Genomic DNA, 21,746 nt, shown 5'->3' on the forward strand with positions numbered 1-21,746 from the left:
TTATAGGGAATAAGATTTCATCTCAACAATGAATCCTGTCAGATCTACTCCAATAACTGAACAGGTTGCCATAGGCAACAGAGTGCTTTACCTCAGAAGTCCTCAAGCAGAAGCTCTGCCAGGAATAGTACCCAAGGAATTCACTGGGTAAACTGAACAAGGAACCACTGAGCTTATATATCAAATGTCTAATTATTAAGATTACTTTATGGAGGAAAAAATTCATGTTTATGTACAGCAAAGTAATAGCTATGCACCCAAGATATGCCAAATAAGGAAAATTAGAGCCAACTGTTTTAAAATCTTATCAAATTAACTGAAATGATTATTATTCCTTTCTAGTCATAAAATCAGTTTTCAAATAAAAGCTTTTCAATAAGAACTTACTCAAACAACTTTTCTGCAGCAGCTCTGGAAATTGTTTGGACAGGTATGCTGGGCAATCCTGACGACTGAGACGGTGGAAACTGAGTGTGATTGAATGACGGGAATCCAGGCGTGTACGGGTCACCTGTTCCCAGGTGAGCCTGTAAAACAAAAGAATAATGTGCTCTGTCAGGCATTTGTTCAAGAAATCCCCAGAAGATTGAGATTCAGTGTAAGGATAAAGCCTAAATTTAGTTTAGCACCTCAAAGCCTGAAGGCCTGAGTGTCTCTACATGTGACTCTTGTTTTTATATGCCATATACCCAATTCTCAATTCAAGACACTGTTGAAAATTTCTGTTAGCAATTAATAAGTAGGTCCCTGAATCACATAATCCATCTTTTTTGTTAATGCTAAGGCCCTCCCAGGGAAAAAATTTTAAAAGAGTGTATTTAAGGAAGGAATGTTATACTTCCACTAATGCAGATGGAACCCAGCAATTTATAGAACTCAAAAACTCAGGACCCCTGGGTCGCTCAGCTGTTTGGTGCCTGCCTTCGGCCCAAGGTGTGATCCTGGAGTCTCAGGATCGAATCCCACATCGGGCTCCCTGCATGGAGCCTGCTTCTCCCTCTGCCTATGTCCCTGCCTCTTTCTCTGTCTCATGAATTTAAAAAGAAAAGAAAAGAAAAAACACAAAAACTCATTTACTTAAGAAATAAGAACTCACATGTCCAAAGAATGGAATCCGTGCATTAACAATTGGAAATCTAGCCTGGTCCATGTATATCAAGACACCAAGTGCATTATAACTTTGAGCGTTTGCAACCTAAAAGGAAAACAGGTAAAGATCAGAAAATCCAGATGTAATCACACAAAATTAGAATACATATTGGGCTTTATGCTATAATAAAGGGTTACAGAGGACTATACTGAATCCCCCCCAGTGTTTCAAGTGTTTCAGATACTTTATATATGTTTGAGATAAAAATTCTTGCCTTAACTCATTAAGGGGTTTCAAAGACAAGAGAAATAATAAAAACTCATCCAATACAACCACTGTCTTTTGATATTTTCTATTCTAGGCCCTTACAGAGGTTTGACTTAAGTTTCCTTTTTATAAAACAGTTATAACTAAATTCTATAAAATTCAGCTCTATGTAACATAATGAAGCACCTTAATTTAACGGTCCTATATAATAGGATATTGTTGTTTTAAACTTAAACTGCTTTCACTTAAGCATTTCTGATTACTTCATTTTCACTAAAAGACAGTGACTGCAGAATATTCCAAGTGGTTATACCATAGTTTTAGAAGTGTTCTATAGTTTAATTAGAATTTATTTGACCTGTTGAACACTTCAATAAATTGTTATTAGGTATGAGATTTTAAGACTGACAGCTTCCAGAATGTAAAAAAAAAAAATTTTAAATGAAGAATGGAATGATACAAATGTATTTAAATAATACTCACCTTTTCAGCAAAAGTGATTTTCCCTGCTCTAGCGATCACTAAAGATCCATTCACAGGAGATTTTAAATTCTCGAAGTCTTTTTTGGTGCCAAAATTAACATGGACCAGTCTACCCTAGAATAAAGACAGGGTTAGTGAGCATTAGAGTCTGAGATAGGATGGTTTTACAGATCAAACCTAAGAGAGAAAACAGGGATTAAAAAAAGAGGCCAGAGCCTAGAATGAATATAAGAGAGTTCTGGTCAAACTGGTCAGAGTATTCAGGAGTGAATCAAGACTTCTGGCCTCCTATATTCACATCTTGTATCATCACACACTGTCTTTAATTTGCATTGACCTATTGACATTTAATCTCTTTTACATTGCTTCCAGTATTTTAGGGGGAGAGAGAGCTAACAGGATAGGATAAACAGAGACATATACCAATATAAATACTGTAGGGACACCTGGGTAGCTCAGTGGTTGAGCATCTATCTGCCTTCAGCCCAGGCCATGATCCTGGAGACCCGGGATCGAGTCCCACATCGGGCTCCCTGCATGGAGCCTGCTTCTCCCTCTGCCTGTGTCTCTGCCTCCCTATGTCTCTCATGAATAAATAAGTAAGTCTTTAAAAAAAAAATACTGTAGGCTAGTCCTAGCAGCACCAACTACATAAACTTCCTAACATCTGAATGCTAGATAATTGAGGACATATGAAGGAATAGGTCTTAACTGAAAATTCTGATAATCTATGTGAAAATTGTTAAACACTGTTATAATTGACTTGCACAGCAACTTTTAGATGTTTATAAAAGCGGTCTCACCAAAAATAAAAAAAAAATAAAAAATAAATAAAAGCTGTCTCATAATGTTCCTAAATTCTATTAATAGAGCTATAGGCTAAAACTGACAATCAAATATCTAATATAGAAAGTTTGTGGGCCAACTAAAAACCTCAATGTTCAGGGTGCCTGGATGGCTCAGTGGTTATCAGTGGTCTGCCTTTGGCTCAGGTCGTGATCCTAGGGTCGTGGGATTGAGTCCTGCATCAGGCTTCCCACGGGGAGCCTGCTTACCCCACTGCTTAGGTCTCTGCTCTCTGTGTCTCTCATGAATAAATAAAAATCTTAAAAAAAAAAAAAAAAAAACCCTCAGTGTTCATTTTCTTAAAATTTAAAAGAAAGAGCAGGGTGGGGCAGAGGTAGAAAGTACCAAGCAGACTCCACACTCAGTGTGGAGCCTAACACAGGGCCTGATCTCATGACCTGAGATCATGACCTGAGCTGCAACCAAGAGTCCGGTGCCCGATTGTGCCACGGCACCTCCAAACCCTCAATGTTCTTTGCCAGAACAATCTACCCACTTTCAAACCCCTAGTTTGTAGACAGCCAGGGAAAGTGATACAGCACAGGTAAGACTTCATCTAGCTTGGAAGGCATCCACTAGGTAGACCCCTGACATACAAACATATGTTTTTTAACCTGAAAAACCTAGATAGATCTTTTTAATTTCTTTATTAGTTTGGCCATATTTGCCTACATTTTAAAAAATCAAGCATTAAAGATTCAGGCTAAGACTAGACTTCAGCCAAGATAGTTACTTATATCTGTCCTCACATGGAACCTTGATATTCACATTCATCCAGCAAACCCCACCATGAGTCACCATGCGTCAAGCACTGTCCAAAGCTCTGTGACATAGCAGTAAATGAAGCCAACCTCTAGCCCTTCAAGTAGCTTATTATTTTAATGTGGAAAGAGATAATGTCAGGTGTGTCAGTGAAGAAAAATAACACAGGATAAGGGGAAGTGATTGGAGGAAGGCTATTTTTAACAAGATAATCAAGGAAGACTTCCCTAAAGAGGTAACAGTAGAGAAGAGACTTGCACAAAATGAGGAAAAGGTCACATTGATATTTAAGGGAAGAGTTTTATAAAGGCCTTGAGGAAGAAACGTGCCTGTGTTTGAGTGTTTGTTTGAGGAACACCAGGGAAGCTGGGGTAGCCAAAGCACCATGAAAGAGGAAGAAAGTAGGATTACTTAGGGCCCTGCTGTCCTTATAGGAGAACTTGGGGATTTTACTTTCACTGTGGCATAGGAGGGTTGAAAACAAGAGTATTTCATCATTAGTCACATTTTACAAATAAATTTATACCAAAATTCCTAAGAAAGGTAATGATAAGGAGTTTCCTGGGCTATTCAACAGGGAAAAAAGTCTCATGTACGGTTTTGCCTTACTTACGGTAACTGTCGTTGCCTTACTGTATGCCACGTAACCCTCAGGACTCTCCGCCAGGTATACCAAGTCACTCTCCATATCCACTATGGTCACCGTGTTTTGAGCATTGCTAAAAAAGATTAAGTTAAATTAAGCTGAAGCTAAGGACAACCTTGGGGAAATAAATTAAATGACTAACACATTTAGCATTTTACTTACATTATTTATCTTGAAAGTCTCTGCTATATTAGCACACCTGAAAGTAACTACCTGTATAAAAATCAGTTTACCATCTTTCAACATACCTGCTTTTGACCTGGATCTTAACAAAATGTTCATCACGCCAGGATTTGCTAAGTTGAAATTCACGGAATCGATTCTCAATTAATAAAGCAAGGCTTTCATCTTTTTGAGATCCAGCCTCACGAGGCACATACGAATTTTCATTCAGCCACCTAGAGGAAAAAAGGTCACTGTTAATAAACAATGAACTCAAATAGTAAGCAAATTTTCCTTTAAGATTCTATTTATCTGACAGAAAGAGCACAAGCAGGGGCAGAGGGAGAAGCAGGCTCCCCACTGAGGAAGGAGCCCAGGACCCTGGGATCATGACCTGAAACGAAAGCAGATGCTTAACTGACTGAGCCGCCCAGGCGCCCCAAGCAAATTGTTTTAAAAGCGTAACTCAATACTATTCATCACAGTTAAGCTAAATTAACTGTGACCCAAAATTTCTGGATTGACTAGAGACAAACTTAGAAGGAAAAAACCTGCCAAATATCTGAAGAAATTTATGACCTCAGCTTGTTAAAACCTCCTTATCCAAAGTAAACTAGTCCTTCAAGAGAATCATCATAAGGGAGTACCTGCCTAGGGTAGTTTTAGGGAAAGGAGTAGATTCTAAGAGGATCCACTGTAAGCAAAATGAAAGATAGCGTTACTGTTGGTGAGTTCAGGTATGGCTTTAATTTTCACCTACTTTGAAGCAAAACTACTTCTTGTCCTGATCTCCTATGTCTCATTGTAAATACATATATATGTAAGATATAGGTTATCTGATTTTTTTGGTAAACTCCAGTCTCATTTGATCCATAATGCCTGGTATAGAGTAAACACAAGTAATTGATGAAATAAAAATGCCCAAGATTCCTAAAACTAAGACTAAGAATTATTGTACAACTGAAACCGTAGGAAGCCAGCTTATAGGTAAAAGAATAAATTCTTAAGAGTTAGGTATGTCTAAGGAAGATCTTAAAAACCAAAGGACAGAAACCTTAAGGACACTTCTTAGGGTGTGGATTAATGAAAACCAGAAGAAATCAAGGAATACTATTATGTCTCTATATCAAGCTGAGCAGTCAAGTTAGTCCTGATCTAAAGAATACATAAGGCGGGATCCCTGGGTGGCGCAGCAGTTTGGCGCCTGCCTTTGGCCCAGGGCGCGTGATCCTGGAGACCCGGGATCGAATCCCACGTCGGGCTCCCGGTGCATGGAGCCTGCTTCTCCCTCTGCCTGTGTCTCTGCCTCTCTCTCTCTCTCTGTGTGACTATCATAAATAAATAAAAATTAAAAAAAAAAAAAAGAATACATAAGGCCTTATGGATAGTAGGAAAGGATGCCCTTGTGGATAGCAGGAAAGCTCAGCGTGACCTGCAAGGGGTAAGATAAAAATATCAAAGCAGAAACAAGTCTGATAGCAAGCAACAAGCTATAAAGAGCCAGATGACAAAAGGATCAAAGACCTGCGGAATTTTTTAAAGAAAAATGAGTGTCCTCTCAGAAATTTTTTTCACAAACATAGTTTGAATTCCTTATTGTTTACCCACCCCTTAACTCTAAGAAGTCTTCCCTCCAGATTGTAATGTTTGTTTTGTAATCACTGCTCTGAATAGCCACTATGTGTTTAGATACTGTGAAGCAGCTCAAGCTTACCTCATGGTGTTGGTGAAATCTGTGTTACTCAGTCTCTCTGACAACATTGTTTTGAGGTCCGTCCAAAATAAGCGAGAAGGTGTTTCAGGGAAGTACTCTTCTGTTTCTGAGGGTTCTGTTCCCTCTGTCCCCAGAGCCTCTGTTCCTGTTGGTCTTTCACATTCAGCTTTTGGTTCTACACGTTTACAGTAGCCCAAGTAGCCAATCATAAATCCTAAGGATAAGAAGTTTCAGGGCTGAACTCATAGAATTTCATTGATAATATATTCCTATAGGAACTGTTAATATTTTCAGCTAAGCCTTGAAAATACAGGTTTATTCAAATTATAAGCAGTTTCAAAGTAAATAATGAGTCTCAATGTTGTGTTATGTTAAACCATTCAATTGGGCAGCCCCGTGGCACAGCGGTTTAGCGCCGCCTGCAGCCCAGGGCGTGATCCCGGAGACACAGGATCGAGTCCCACGTCAGGCTCTCTGTGTGGTGCCTGCTTCTCCCTCTGTCTGTGTCTCTGCCTTTTTCTCTCTCTATTAATAAATAAAATCTTAAAAAAAAAAAGAGTCTTTAAACCATTCAATCTAACAAATCACACAGTTGACTCCCAAACAGTGTGTGTGTGGTGGGGGAGGGGGGTTTAAGGGTGTAGTACAAATTCTGCATGTAACTTTTGACTCTCCAAAAACAAATAGCTTACTGTTAACCAGAAGCCTTATGATGACATAAATAACTGATTAACACATATTTTGTATACGTATGATATACTGCGTTCTTAAAATATCCTTTTCTTAGTTTTTTCAATATTTCTAGGCTACGCAGTTGGTCTTTTCAAATTGCCACAAATCTCCAAAAATTTTTCCAATATATTTATTGAAAAAAAATCTGCATAAGTGGACCCACACAGTTCAAGTCCATGTTGTTCAAGAATCAACTGTATAATAACTTTATTTTAATTACGTTACCTTTTTATTTGAAGTTTATTTAAGTAATCTCTACACCCAACATAGGACTTCACCCATGACTCCAATATCAAGAGTCACATGCTTGGGCAGCCCTGGTGGCTCAGTGGTTTAGCGCAGCCTTGGGCCCAGGGCATGATCCTGGAGACCCGGGATCGAGTCCCACGTCGGGCTCCCTGCATGGAGCCTGCTTCTCCCTCTGTCTGTGTCTCTGCCTCTCTCTCTGTCTCTCATGAATGAATAAATAAAATATTAAAAAAAAAAAAAAAAGAGTCACATGCTCTACTGACTGAGCCAGCCGGGAGTACCTAAATAGTTACCTCTTTAAGAGATAGGTAACTTTTCTTCCCAGAAGCCTTCCTTGAACCCTTAGGGCAAGCTTCTATGCTACAAATATCCTGTGTGTACTTCTAGTATAACATTTGCACATTACAATGAAATGATTCATGTCTCCCTCTCCCCACCAGGCTAAACTCAAGGCAGGCCTAGAATCTTAGTCATCATTATATTCCTAGTGCCTAGCATAATGGCACATAAAAAGGTACAAAATAAACACTGCCTTGACTAAATTAACAGACTTTCTAGAGTCGGTGACAAGGAACATTAAGTTTTGAATGGCACTCTTACCAATCAAGAAAAAGAGGACTACAGCAATAGTCCCATAGCAGATAAATCCATTACACCTTTTTGGTTTTGGGACACTGGCATGATTACCCCTCATGTTATTGTCAACATTTTCTTCTTCATCTGCAGCTAGTTTCATCTCCACATGGCTGTTATCACCATCTACTTGCCGTGCCAGACTAAACCGGGTATAGGACAATGGTTCTCCACCAAACTGAGATTTGGAGAAAAAAAAAGAAAAGAAAGAAAGCATTATGAAAGAAAAGAAAGGGATGAGGAACATTTACAAAGAGTTTGATTAGGGGATGCCTGGGTAGCCTGGGTAGCTCGGTAGCTCAGTGGTTGAGCGTCTGCCTTTGACTCAGGTCATGATCCCGGGGCCCTGAGATCTAGTCCCACATTTTTTTAAAAAAGATTTTATTCATTTATTCATGAGAATACACAGAGGAGAAAGAGAAGCAGAGATACAGGCAGAGGGAGAAGCCGACTCCATGCAGGGAGCCTGATGTGGGACTCGATCCCAGGTCTCCAGGATCACTCCCTGGGCTGCAGACAGTGCTAAACCACTGAGCCACCAGGGCTGCCCTCTAGTCCCACATTGATCCTGCTTCTCCCTCTGCCTGTGTCTCTGCCTCTCTGTGTATCTCTCATGAACGAACAAATAAAATCTTAAAAAAAAAAAGTTTGATTAGGTACTATACTTATTATTAGGCCAATACTAGGACTTGCTATATATTCTTAAGGAAAAAAGTTGCTCTTTCAAAGCAACCTTCTTCCCTATACCCAGTTCTGTCCGTGGCAGATGAGGGCTAGAGCACACATTGGCCTTCTTCATCTCATTCAGCCTTTTCATTCAGGGTGTCTGTTATGTATGTCTATTTACATAGGTATACATTTTGATCAGTGTTTTCTTTAGTTCCTCTTATCTACTTGGCTGTACTCCCATCACACCCAAAATATCCTGAAAGTTCCTCAAGATTTTCCAAGTTAACTCACTCAAGACTGAATACATCCTTCCTTTGTGGGATCCATTACATCTCAAGACCACCACTTCAACACAAACAAATACTGATAGTTTTGAATAATATTTCATGTTTACTGGGTGAGTCATACTTGTATTCTTCGTATTCTCACAAACTGGCAACCAGAAATACAACTTAAATATCTTACCAAGGTAGAGAATGCTGATCTGGCTTGATCCATCATTCTGAGCTGCCACACAGAAGAGCCTAGTGTTAAAACAGAAAATTAATATGAGATGGATACCAGTGTAGCAGATAAGTGAGGGCTTTTCATTACCACACCAGGTTATACATAACAAGTTTACTTTTTTTTTTTTAAGATTTTATTTATTTATACATGAGAGACACAGAAAGAGAGGCAGAGACACAGGCAGAGGGAGAAGCAGGCTCCCTGCAGGGATCCCGATGTGGGACTCGATCCCAAATCCCAGGATCAAGCCCTGAGCATGAAGGCAGACGCTCAACCGCTGAAGCCACCCAAGCGTCCCAGTACTGTAACTTCTGTAACTTATTTTAAACAGCTCAGTTTTTAAAAGTGCATAAGAAATAAAGCAGGGGCGCCTGGGTGGCTCAGTAGTTAAACATCTGCCTTCTGCTCAGGTCCTTATCCCAAGTCCTGGGATGGAGTCCCACATTGGGCTCCCTGCAGGGAGCTTGCTTCTCCCTTTATGTCTCTCTGCCTCTCTCCGTTGTCTCTCACGAATAAATAAATCGAAAGAAAAGAAAAGAAAAGAAAAGAGAAAAAGAAAGAAAATGTGCCAACTGTTAATTGGTGAATCAGTAAAGGATACAGAGATATATATTGTACTACTATTATCTCAATTTTCCCTATAGGCCTGAATTTTTCAAAATGTGGGCTAAACCACCCAGCCGCCTGGGTGGCTCAGTCAGTTAAGCATCTAACTCTTGGTTTTGGATCAGGTCATGATCTCAGGGTTGTGGGATGGAGCTCTGTGGCAGGCTCCACATTCAGGGAGGAGTCTGCTTGAGATTCTCTTCCTATCCCTTTGTTCCTCTCCTCCCTCCCCCTCTAAAATAAATCTTTTTTTAAAATGTGGAAAACTAATCAGAGTATCATCCACATTAATAGATTTAAGTAACTTAATAGTCAAAGAGACAAATACAAAAAAACGACAAAAAAAAAAAAAAAAAAAAAACAATAGACAAGCATCGGAAAAAAGAAATAAAGTATAACTAAGCCAAGAATGGTCATGCAACAAAGACCAGTAACAAAGCACCTCCAATAAAAGTGAAAACCCGATCCTTCTGATTAAATGAAGTTCTTACAAATGATAGATCTTTGATGCAAAAACAATAGACAAAAAGAAAAACTCAGTATGTGGTTTTAGGAGAAGGTCAACTATCTGAGATGTTAAATGTCTTGTTCCAGGCTGAAAACTGATAATCCAAAACTGAAGTTCAGTAAGTTACTGGATTATAAAAATTGTGTTTTCAAAAAAAAAAAAAAAGTTCTCATCTCCAGAAATTTAAGAAATTAATCTTAACCTCTGAATCACCGTTGTATGCCCAAAGCTAGTATAATATTGTATGTCAACTATACATCAATACATCAATTAAATAAATCTTAAAATAAATGACAACTATTTTACAAGTGTTTCTTATTTTCAAGTAATCTCTACACCCAATGTGAGGCTTGAATTTACAACCCTGAAATCAAGAATCACACACTCTACAGAATGAGCCAGCCAGGCACCCTGACAACCATTTTAAAAGTAAAAAATACCTCTGTAACCAACAGAGTCCTATATTAAGTTAAAGCATAGGTATTAGCTGAAATCTGGATTTTTCTAATGAATTTGGTTTGAGTGCATCTAGATGTTTGAAACTGATATATTGAGATATAGAGGGATCCCTGGGTGGCGCAGCGGTTTGGCGCCTGCCTTTGGCCCAGGGCGCGATCCTGGAGACCCGGGAATGAATCCCATGTCGGGCTCCCGGTGCATGGAGCCTGCTTCTCTCTCTGCCTGTGTCTCTGCCTCATTCTCTCTCTCTCTCTGTGACTATCACAAATAAATAAAAATTAAAAAAAAAAAAAAAAAGAGATATAGAGTGGTCACTTCTTTTTTTTTTTGGTCACTTATTTCTTACTATTTTAAGGCTTTTTCTGTACTAACAATTGTGTACACTTACAGCGCATTTAACATCCACATGGCATAAAGCAAACTAAGTAAACACAGACTGTAAAAGACATCATATAAACTGGCGTTAGAAAAGCCTCCTAAGGAGGGTGCATGGGTGGCTCAGGTCATGATCTCAGGGTCCTGGGACAGAACCCTGCATTGGGCTCTCTGCTCAGCAGGGAGTCAGCTTCTACCTCTCGGTGCTCAGGCTTGCACTCTCTCAAATAAATAAAATCGTTAAAAAAAAAAAAAGTCTCCTATCAAAACCACTTAACGACAAAAATTTAATCCCCAAGCTTTAAAGACTAGAGCTAAGAAGCAAGACATCATCTTAGAAGCACAGTCTCCTGCCCTATCTGGTGTCCAAGTTTATCACTATCCCTGCACCAGAACCGTACAAACCCAATCACTAAAACCAGAACTAGAAGACTCCACCCTGAACCAATTTTAATCATCCTTTTCTAGGAAAAAGCAGCTTAGAAGTTTAATATTCATCTGAACCAGCCATTCCTCAAAGTTTCCAGTTTTAATTTTTAGACTAAAGTGATGCTTTTAAATAAATGATCTAAGGATTTAAATAAATGATGAGATTTAGTGGATTGCAAGTCTGCAAAAACAAAGATATAAATAGAATGTAATTATGATTTTGTATAATTAAACTCTAAATACTAGTTTACTGAAAGAACTAGTATGTTATTTCTATTTCAATAGCCAGACACAAAATTAAGATTATAACATAAAAGAAATCAAATCAGAGGAAAAAACTGACCAGGAAATTCCCATTTTAACCTCATAATTTAACCCCACATCTAAGAACATGATTAATTCTATACCTATAAAAGTTATCCCTCAAGTTTTATATAACAAATTTGAATCATTCTTCCAAAATGACCTCACACGCAGTAAAGCTCTGTATTCAAAAGAACCCCTTAATAAATTTTCTTCCGACTGAAATCACTCTAATTTACATGCTCTAAAAGTGTGGGAGAAACTTTCCATAGTTATAACTGTCTATAAAGAGGTAGTTCTGTTAAGACAGCATCTAAAAGCCAACTTTTCTGACTTATTTCACTATGTCACTACCACCACTGCTGATAATCTGTTAACAAGAGACAAACCGAATATCACCTTCCTTGATTTTTATGCACATTAGCACCTTGTATACATTTGCTCAATCATAACTGGAAAACCTATTCAGTTTCTCACATTAATAATGAAAATAAAGGTTCACATATGTTTAAGTTCTTCTTCCTGCTTTTGAGGTTCTGTTCTGGAGAACATCACTACCTAATAACTGCTGCCCTCTACTTTCTACAAAATGGGACAGAAACTAGCTCCCGCCTCTACTAACAGTCTTTCTTTGTGAACTTCTTTCTTCCTGACTCAGCTCAGGGAACGTCTTTATGAAACCTTCTCTGGCGATTTCCCTACCCTATATTTGACATGGAATTTACAAAAAATAATTAAGAATAAAGATATTTTATTTTTTTAAGATATTTTATTTCTTAACAGTATTGAGGCATGCTTAATGTATATGAAGTTCACTTTTCATATCATTTAGAAATTACATTAAAAAATATAATTAGAGGGGCAGCCCGGGTGGCTCAGTGGTTTAGTGCTGCCTTCAGCCCAGGGTGTGATCCTGGAGACCCGGGATCAAATCCCACGTCGGGCTCCCTGCGTGGGGCCTGCTTCTCCCTCTGCCTGTGTCTCTGCCTCTTTCTCTCTGTGTCTCATGAATAAAATCTTAAATAAATATATATATAAAGCATGAAAACCTTGGACCTGGAATCTTCCCCCATCCCTGTCAGTATTCTGGTTTATCCTGGAATCACCGGGCAAGGCATGGATAGTAGGGAAATTTTAAAACGTAGAAAAATTTTAGGGGGGATCCCTGGGTGGCGCAGCGGTTTAGTGCCTGCCTTTGGCCCAGGGTGCGATCCTGGAGACCCGGGATTGAATCCCACATCAGGCTCCCAGTGCATGGAGCCTGCTTCTCCCTCTCTCTCTCTCTGTGTGTGCGACTATCATAAATAAAAATTAAAAAAAAAATTTTAGGGGCGCCTGTGTGGCACAGTTGGTTGGGCCTCCAACACTTGGTTTAGGCTAAGGTCAGGATCTCAAGGTCACGGGATCCTGACAGGCATCCAGCAGCAGAGCTCTGAGCTCCACGCAGAGTTGGCTTCAGATTCCTCCCTTTGCTTCTGCCCTTTCCCCCACTCCTGTGGGCTCTCTCAAATAAGAATCTTTAAAAAAAAAAAAGAAAAAAAAGTAGAACTTTTAAAGGCTACCTGGTAGGGCTCCAAGATCTTAAGCAACTGATTACGGATATGCTTTTTGCAAACTGTTTCCCTATTCATTTGCAGGTGAAAATGAAAAGGTTACATGAATTTGCAAAACTCCTGCAGGGCCCTCCGGACACATAATCGTGCACACCCAGGACTTATAAAGAGATGGTCAAGATCCCTCTTAGCTTTAAGGGTCTAAAATGAAAAGGCGGTGGGGTGGCTCAGTCGCTTAAGCGTCTGGCTCTTGGTTTCGGCTCAGGTCGTGATCTCCTGAGTGGAGACAACTGAGCCAAGGACAGGCTCAGGGCTCAGCAGGGAGTCAGCTTGAAAAGTCTCTCCCTCTGCCCCTCCCCCCCATAAATAAATCTTTAAAAAAATTTTTAAAAATGAAGAGGCCACGGAGGAAAACAAGGAGAATCTTCGTTCCTATTTGGCTTTCTGTAAGAAGACTGCCCGACTCCAAGAAGTCCCTGCACGGTGCTCATGTGAGAAGAGTGCACAAAGGCACACACAGGGAAGAGTCCCAGAAGGTCTCAGAGGATCATTTTTGACCAGGTTTCATTGCTGTCTGATTCAAGTTTCACTGGGAAACCTTGCTCCATGACTACAGAGAGAGAGAAGTACACTATCGGAGGCAAATAACCGCCACAACTTAGGGCAGAGGGAGGCGTCCCTACCCAACAATCTTCAGCACAGCACTTCAACAAAAGACATTCCAGCAGAGCAAAGTGAAAAGGGTGGTTGTGCTGTATGTAAATTTTTGGAAGAAATTTCTTATTGATATCAAAACTTTTAAATTCTACATCTTCTTGTGAAGTATATTGAGTTCATTACAACCCAAAACTAAGAAGAAAAAAAAAAAAAACCAGCATGGCTAACAAGTACTGTAGAGAGCCTAAACCTGACTTTTTTTTTTTTGCAATACAAAACTAACTTCTGGAAATCACCTTAAATATCAGTCAATAAGGTCAACCCCCCCCCCCCAAACACACACACACACACAGCTCAGTGGCAACTGAATCAGCATCTACACTTCCAACTCCTTTCTAAAGCCCAGAATAAAGGTGTCAGGTATCCAAACACGGGCAGAGGACAATTATTAACCACTTCAATTCTCTTACCCCACCCCCTCTGCAGGGAGGGAAGCAGAAGCAATGAAGTTCCCCGGTCTACCCAAGGTCGCTGGGAGTAGAGGGAAAACTGTTAATTGGGGGAGGGGGGGGGGGGGAATAGGGCAGCCCTGGTGGCTCAGTGGTTTGCTGCTGCCTTCAGCCCAGGGCGTGATCCGGGGGACCTGGGATCGAGTCCTGCATCAGGCTGCTCCCTGCATGGAGCCTGCTTCTCCCTCTGCCTGTGTCTCTTCCTCTATTTCTGTGTGTCTCGTGAATAAATAAATAAATACTTTTTAAAAATAAAAAATAAAGTCACAAAATAGGTTCTTCCCTACTCCCCTACGCCCTGCCATCTGCAAGAGCCATCCTGTAGGAGCAGGCGCACAATGGGGCCTGTACGGCAGCTGTCAACGCAGCACGGCCCCTTGGCCATAGTGCACATTTCCCCCAAGCAAAAGCCAGTTCCCACCCGGCTGTTACTCGGCCTCTAGACTACAGCTCCCACCAACCGAGGTCTCCCGGCTGCATCTCCCGCCCTACAGCGAGCTGTCGGAACGCGCTGCAAGCCGGCACCTGCGGCGTCCAGGCGGCGTCTGCCTGGAGGAAAACGGGGGAGCCCCCACGCGACCCTGGGGGGCCGCGATGCGCGGGGTTCACGCGCGCGGCTCGCAGCACCCGCCCCGGGTTCCCGGGACAGCAGGTCAGGGCCCGGGCAGGCTCCGCCGGCGCAGGGCTCGCGGGGCTGGCAGCTCAAGGTCACCCCGTGCACCCCGACAGCTCCCTGGGTTCACTTCCCGCACCGGCCACGTGCTCGGCTCCACGCGGCCCGGGCCGTCCCACGGGGCCCCCCCGCGCCCTGTGAGGATGAGCGGGTGGCGACGGGGTTCCGGGAGGCCTCCGGGGGCGGAAGCAGGGTGCGGGGCGCAGAGCGGCGGTGGGGGCCGCCGCCCCCGAGGAAGCAGGGGGCGCGCCGGGGTCGGCCCTCCGCACGCAGCAGCGCCCAGCCCCAGCCCCAGCCCCAGCCCCAGCCCGCTGCACCTGCAGCCCGCGGCCCGCTCCAGCCCGCCGCCCCCGCTGCAGCCGCCGCCGGGCCGTAGCGCGGGAGGCCGCCCCGAGGCCCGGGCACGCGAGCGTGGCGCGTCACTCACTCGGGCCCCCGCTCCGGCCGCCGCCGCCGTCCCCGGACGAAGCTGACGCTCTCTGGGGGCCGGCCGCCCCCGACCGCCCTTTTATAGCGCGGCCCCGCCCCCTCCGACCCCCTGCCAGGCTTGCGTCACTTCCTGCCGCACGTAGCCCCAGAGGTGCCCAGGGAATGGGCTGCCGGGGGCGACGGCGCGCACGCAGCGGACCGGCCTGCGCGGGGGGCGGGGCCTGCGCGGGGGGCGGGGCCTGCGCGGGGGCGGGGCCGAGCGGAAAAGGCGCCAAGGCTGCAGGTGCCGGGAGCTGCCGCCCGAGCCCGCAGCCCAACCTTGACCGACCTCCGGGCCCTGCAGCGCCGAGGCCGATGCCGTGGGCGCTCGGTCCTGAGTGTGGGAGGCCAGACGCGGAAATAATGCCTTGAGTGTGCATCTTTGCTGGAGGAGTAGGGGAGCCCCTAACGCCGTGCTGTGAGCCATTGCTTTGCAGCCGCGGAAGTACCTTGGGATAAGCCCCAAGGAAGAAAGAGTGAGAAGCAAAATGCAAAATTGTGTTCAGGGTGTGCAGAAGCGGGCCTGGCGCGGGGCTCGGCGCGGTGCTGGACGCAAGAAGGAACGCAAGGGGAAGCAGAAGCTAGTGGGGGAATTAGGGGGACATTGCAGACGGGCCTTGATGCTCGTCCCCAGCATCCCCAGCATCGTTATCACGGAGGTGTGCAGTGCGGAACAGATGAAACAGGGTTCTTAAGCTCCTACCAACACTTACACCTTCTCCCTGCCTCTGGGCGGCAATTTACAGCCCTTGGAGGGAGACAGGCAAGTTTACAAAGCTGCAAAGGAGAAAAGCAGTAGGGCCGTAAAAGGGTTACAGAGAAAGAAAGGGCTTCCCAGGTCAGAGCCCCGAGGGACACAGAACCGTCCTTTAAAAATGCAAATCATGGGGATTCCTGGGTGGATCAGTGGTTTAGCCCCCAGGGCATGATCCTGGAGTCCTCGGATCGAGTCCGCATCAGGCTCCTGGAGCCTGCTTCTCCCTCTGCCTGTGTCTTTGCCTCTCTTTCTCTGTCTCCCATGAATAAATAGTCTTAAAAACAAATAAAATAAAAATGCAAATCAGGGGAGGGGGGGATAAAAGATTAAAAAAAATAAAATAAAATGCAAATCCCTTTTCAGGTTTGGGGCTCCCGCTCTTTACCTAATTCTGCGATGTAGGAGAGGAAATAACACGGGGTTTGCACATCGCTCTTCACCTTGCCCCCCGATTCTTTAAAATCTTTAAAATCTCTCCCCAGGGAGAAATAAATCTTATAAGCAGAAGCATCAGCGCATCTTAGGGGATGTGCACAGGAAAAAGTGAGATGGAGGAATGGGATGGAGGGGCCGCCTTGACATTGGGACAGTGGACGGGCTGAGTCTCTTTTCCCTTTCCTTGGTTTGCTGGGATCTTAAAAAAAACAAACAATGCTAGAATCCAGGTGAAAATCTTTTTTTAACCATTTGAAGAAATGGGCTTAGGAGACCAAGGTCAGGAGGAAACCCGTGAAAATCCAAATTAAAGAATCGACATCCATTGGTGCAGCCACTGGAAAACAGTATGGGAGTTCCTCAAAAAATTAACAATGGAACTACTAGAAGGCCCTGTAATGGTATTTACCAAAAAAAAAAAAAAAAATCTAAAAATACTAATTCAAGGGAATACATGCACCCCTATAGTTATTGCAGCATTATTTACAAGAGCCAAATTATGGAAGCAGAGCAAGTATCCATTGATAGAAGAATGATGTAGTTTTGGAATATAGGTGAGGTTTGGTGGGGTGAGGTCCAGAGTCAAGGACCAAGAAAGAATTATTGAGACGTCTTTGGTGCAAAATGGTAGTTTTATTAAAGCACACAGGACCCTTGGGCAGGAAGAGCTGCTGCCCAGGGGTTGTGAGGGGTGGCTGATTATACACTTGGGAGTTGGGGGACGTAAGGAAAAGGGAGGTTTTTAAAAGGATTTTTGTATGCTCAAGAGGACCTACAGGATTTTGGAGGCCTTGCCATTGTCAAGTTAAGGTTGTTTTTCCCTCTAGTAAAGCATTAACATTAAGATAGCTGGGAGTTTCCTTCCGCAAGTTAGGTTATTGATAAGAATGCTTTTTTTCTTTTTGATCACTAAGACATTTTGTGAACTAAAACAGATTCTTAAAAAAAAAAAAAAAAAAAAAAAAACAGATTCTTGTTCTTGTCTATAGGACTATAATCTCTATAAGTTAACTATTTGTTTTTCCTTTCCCTTAGCTTTAGGGCAGCCAGGAGTGCCCAGGAAGGTCACACTTATCCCACCAGCAGTCGGGGTGGGGCTTTGCACTGTGTGAGCTTGTGCTTTGTCCTCAGCTAGTCTTCCCTTCCCCATCACTCACCAAGATGAAAACTAAAAATTTTTTTAAAAGGTATCATGAAAAAAAATGTACATTGACAAAAATGAAACAATAAAGATGAGACTACTTTAAAGAGCAAGTCAAGGGGATCCCTGGGTGGCACAGCGGTTTGGTGCCTGCCTTTGGCCCAGGGTGCGATCCTGGAGACCCGGGATCGAATCCCACGTCGGGCTCCCGGTGCATGGAGCCTGCTTCTCCCTCTGCCTGTGTCTCTGCCTCTCTCTCTCTCTCTCTCTCTGTATGACTATCATAAATAAATAAAAATAAATAAATAAAGAGCAAGTCAATTATATTTTTAATTTCATACCTCCTATTAGTAATAATGGGCACTATGTAATTAAATTTACTTTCCTAGCCCTTTCTCCCTTGAAACGTTGCAGGATTTCAAGAAGAGGGAACTCTTCTGCAATTTCAAATAGATGACTATAAATTTGTCTTGCTTTGTTGCAGAATCTGTACTATACTGAGAGGCAATTCTGCTTTGTCTGGTAGTCCATACAAATGTTCAAACATTTTATTTTTTTAATCTGATCTTCATCGTCATCACTGTCGTTGCCATTACTACATAGCATGACCTCCCACTTCTGGAGACCCAACATTGGATGCTTGCCATTCAAGAAGCTTTTGGTAACTAACCGTTATTTAAATTATCTGGCATAACTGAAATGGCAACTATCAAGTTCCAGTCTTTCTCAGACTGTTATATAAGACTTAAACTAGAATTAAAATTCTTGCAGTTTTGGGGAAAATTATTTTCCCCCTCTATCCTTCTAGGTTCTTTGGCTGGTAAGTTGATATAAAACAGATTAACAGGAGAAAAACAAAAAACAAATGTAATTACAAATATAGGGAGCTCCATCGGAATACGAGACCCAAGGACAAGTTGGACAATTGAGGCTTATATGCCATCCTGAGCTAAGGAATGGGATAGCGGCCTGGGGCTTTCAAAGAGAGGTGGGGGGCACCTGGGTGGCTCAGTGGTTAAGCATATGCCTTTGTTGTTGTTGTTCTTTAAGATTTTATTTATTTATTCATGAGAGACACACAGAGAGAGGCAGAGACTCAGGCAGAGGCAGAAGCAGGCTCCATGCAGGGAGCTGGATGTGGGACTTGATTCCGGGTCTCCAGGATCAAGCACTGAGCCAAAGGCAGGCGCTCAACTGCTGAGCCACCCAGGCATCCCTGGCATCTGCTTTTGGCTCAGGGTCCCGGGGGGGAGTCCTGCATCAGGCTCCCCATAGGGAACCTGCTTCCACGTCTGCCTCTCTCTGTTTCTCATGAACAAATAAATAAAATCTTTAAAAAGGGGTGGGGGGTGGGGAGGAGGATAATTCACAGGACTATACGAACAGCAGATGTTTAGTAGTTAAATGTTTGCCCTGCCATATAGATGAATCGTTCAGACAACATTTATCTCTGGCAGTAACTTATTCAGGGAGAGACCCCCAGTTTAGATTCTTCATGGTAATTAGGGGAGGGGCACCTTTCTCTTGAGCCTGCAGGTCTCACTTGCCTTCCCCTCAAAACAATCCACATGCCCAAATGTTATATTTTGGGGTCACATATTCTGCTTCCCTTCACGTTCTTCCAAAAGGTACGCAAAAATTTTTTTTAAGTCATATATATTGAAATGTTGCATAAAGGAAGCTGGAGGTTGGAGAGGAATCTAGTGTACTTTAAAAAGAAAACAGAGAATCTCTTCAGGTCTAGGGAAAAGAGCACACAGTCAAGGAACTGGAGTTCTCAACTTTCATGAGCCTGGGCATCAGCACTAAAATGGGATTGGGGCGCCTGGGTGGCTGAGTCCTTAAAGCAACCGACTCTTTTCTGCTGAGGTTGTGATCTCAGGGCTGTGGGACCCAGCCCCATTCCAGTCTCTGCAATCAGCGGGGAGTCTGCTTCTCTACCTCTGCCCTTCCCACCGCATGCATGCGTGCTCTCTCTCTCTTTCTCTCTCATAAATAAATAAACAAACAAATAAATAAATAAATAAATAAATCTATCTTTAAAATGGGATTTAAAATACCTGCCTTGGGGATCATTGGGTGGCTCAGTGGTTCAGCGCCTGCCTTTGGCCCAGGGTGTGATCCTGGAGTCCAGGGATGGAGTCCCACTCGGGCTCCCGGCATGGAGCCTGCTTCTCCCTCCTCCTGTGTCTCTGCCTCTCTCTCTCTCTCTCATAAATAAATAAATAAATAAATAAATAAATAAATAAATCTTTTTTTTTTAAATAAAATAAAATAAAATACTTGCCTTGCAGATTTCCTGCGGAGTTGTAAGCTCCAAAAACCACACAGTAAACTGGTACAGAGTAGACTTTCCAGGCCTTGGTCAAGTCAGCCTGGGTGGGATGGAGCAGAGTCAGGCAGGAAAGCAACATGGAAGATGTCTGCAGACCAGTGTAGGATTTATTTATTTATTCATGAGAGACACAGAGAGAGAGGCAGAGACAGAAGCAGGCTCCATTTAGGTTAATCAAGAGGAAGAAATGAGGCCTTCACCCTAGGAGAATGGCTTGCCTGGAGACTTGGAGGTGAGAACCAGCCCGTGGCATGCCATGGTTAAAAGATCCTACTCTACAGAAATACCTGATAGCTACTTCAGAGGAATTACTGGTGGAAGCATAGGTACAGGAGTCATGAGCTGTAAGGTCCCCCCTCTTTCACTTTTTTCTTCACCTGGAGATGAGGACTCAGGACTAGATGAGGGAACAGAGGACTAGCTGAGGACCAAGCACATTGACAAGTCCTTGAACCAGGCAGAGGGACCTTCCTCTACAGACTCAACTGCCTCAGTGTTCATGCCTTGCTAAGGGGCAGCAGGCAATCTCAGCCCAACCCCCAGGAGCCTATAAGGCTACTTTAACATTTAAAAATCCCTTTGGAAATGTCCTTTATCTCTAAACCCTCAAGATCCATGTTGGCAATCATCCCCAAGCACATGGCCCACCGATACACACCTGAAGGGGCTCATGACTCAGGTTTGATTAGACGGTAAAAAGTGACCTTTTCCCAAAAATAACCAGCTCCCTCCGGGTCCTGGAGACCTTGCTTCCAAAATCCCTTAGAGAGGACTATCGGCAAACCCCTCCCAACTGCCAGGTATAGAATCAGGCACCCCTCACAGGCGGGGGGCTGCAGCCCTTCCTGCCCACGGGTCCTGTCCCTGGGCTTTAATAAAACCACCATTCTGCACCAAAGACGTCTCAAGGTTTCTTTCTTGGTTTGGCTCCGGACCTCAGCAATATTCTACAACTTCATCATTTGGGGCCCAATGCGGGGCTTTGAGCCTTTACACCTGGACTCTGAGCTTCGAGCTTCGGTGCAGAGTGGGCGAGCACTTTCTCTTCTTCCTTTTACTCTCATTCCAGGGGCCCTTCCAGGAGCCGGGCCTTGGGGGGCCCTTCCAGGAGCCCAGGGTTGGGGGGACCCTTCCAGGAGCCCGGACTTGGGGGGCCCTTCCAGGAGCCGGCTTTGGGAGGCCCTTCCAGGAGCCGGCCTTGGGGGGCCCTTCCAGGAGCCCGGCCTTGGGGGGCCCTTCCAGGAGCCGGCTTTGGGGGGCCCTCCCAGGAGCCGGCCTTGGGGGGCCCTTCCAGGAGCCGGCTTTGGGGGACCCTTCCAGGAGCCCGGACTTGGGGGGCCCTTCCAGGAGCCGGCTTTGGGGGGCCCTTCCAGGAGCCGGCCTTGGGGGACCCTTCCAGGAGCCCAGACTTGGGGGGCCCTTCCAGGAGCCGGCTTTGGGGGGGCCCTTCCAGGAGCCGGCCTTAGGGGGCCCTCCATGCCATGGCTCAGGCTGCAGTCGTCTGGGCACGGCCACTGCGGGGAGCAGAAGCCTGCCTGCCGTAGGGAGGTGCCCACCGGGCCGGGCTGGTAGCAATACCCCGAGCCTCGATGGCCTCTCTCTGTTCCCGTCCTTGGACAGTGCTGTCGCCCGCATAGCCGCCGGCGCCACCAGAACGGCCGCCAGCTGAGTCCCGCGTGAGGCTCCCTCCCGAGGGGTCAAGGGGACGCCCCATCCCTGGGCCTCCACTGGGGGCTGGGCCGGACCCCACCACTGAGCGCGTGGCCCGTGTCCTGGGG

The 21,746-nt window shown here is 44.2% G+C and overlaps 1 protein-coding gene across 1 annotated transcript in view; it reads right to left on the reverse strand.

Annotated features, from left to right (window-relative positions):
- The window catches only part of TFRC (transferrin receptor), a 31,199-nt gene extending 15,800 nt beyond the window's left edge, over positions 1–15,399 (reverse strand). Inside the window, exons 1-9 of the mRNA XM_035709901.2 lie at positions 15,260–15,399; positions 8,719–8,777; positions 7,552–7,762; positions 5,971–6,184; positions 4,343–4,492; positions 4,062–4,167; positions 1,841–1,954; positions 1,097–1,195; positions 388–527 (exon numbers count right to left, since the gene is read on the reverse strand). Coding sequence (XP_035565794.1) covers positions 388–527; positions 1,097–1,195; positions 1,841–1,954; positions 4,062–4,167; positions 4,343–4,492; positions 5,971–6,184; positions 7,552–7,762; positions 8,719–8,754 — 1,070 coding nt within the window. The 5' untranslated portion in view covers positions 8,755–8,777; positions 15,260–15,399. The remainder of the gene's footprint in view (positions 1–387; positions 528–1,096; positions 1,196–1,840; positions 1,955–4,061; positions 4,168–4,342; positions 4,493–5,970; positions 6,185–7,551; positions 7,763–8,718; positions 8,778–15,259) is intronic.
- Positions 15,400–21,746: the final 6,347 nt, after the last annotated feature.

The sequence above is a fragment of the Canis lupus genome, chromosome 33, assembly GCF_003254725.2.
Source record: "Canis lupus dingo isolate Sandy chromosome 33, ASM325472v2, whole genome shotgun sequence".
Lineage (NCBI taxonomy): Eukaryota > Metazoa > Chordata > Mammalia > Carnivora > Canidae > Canis > Canis lupus.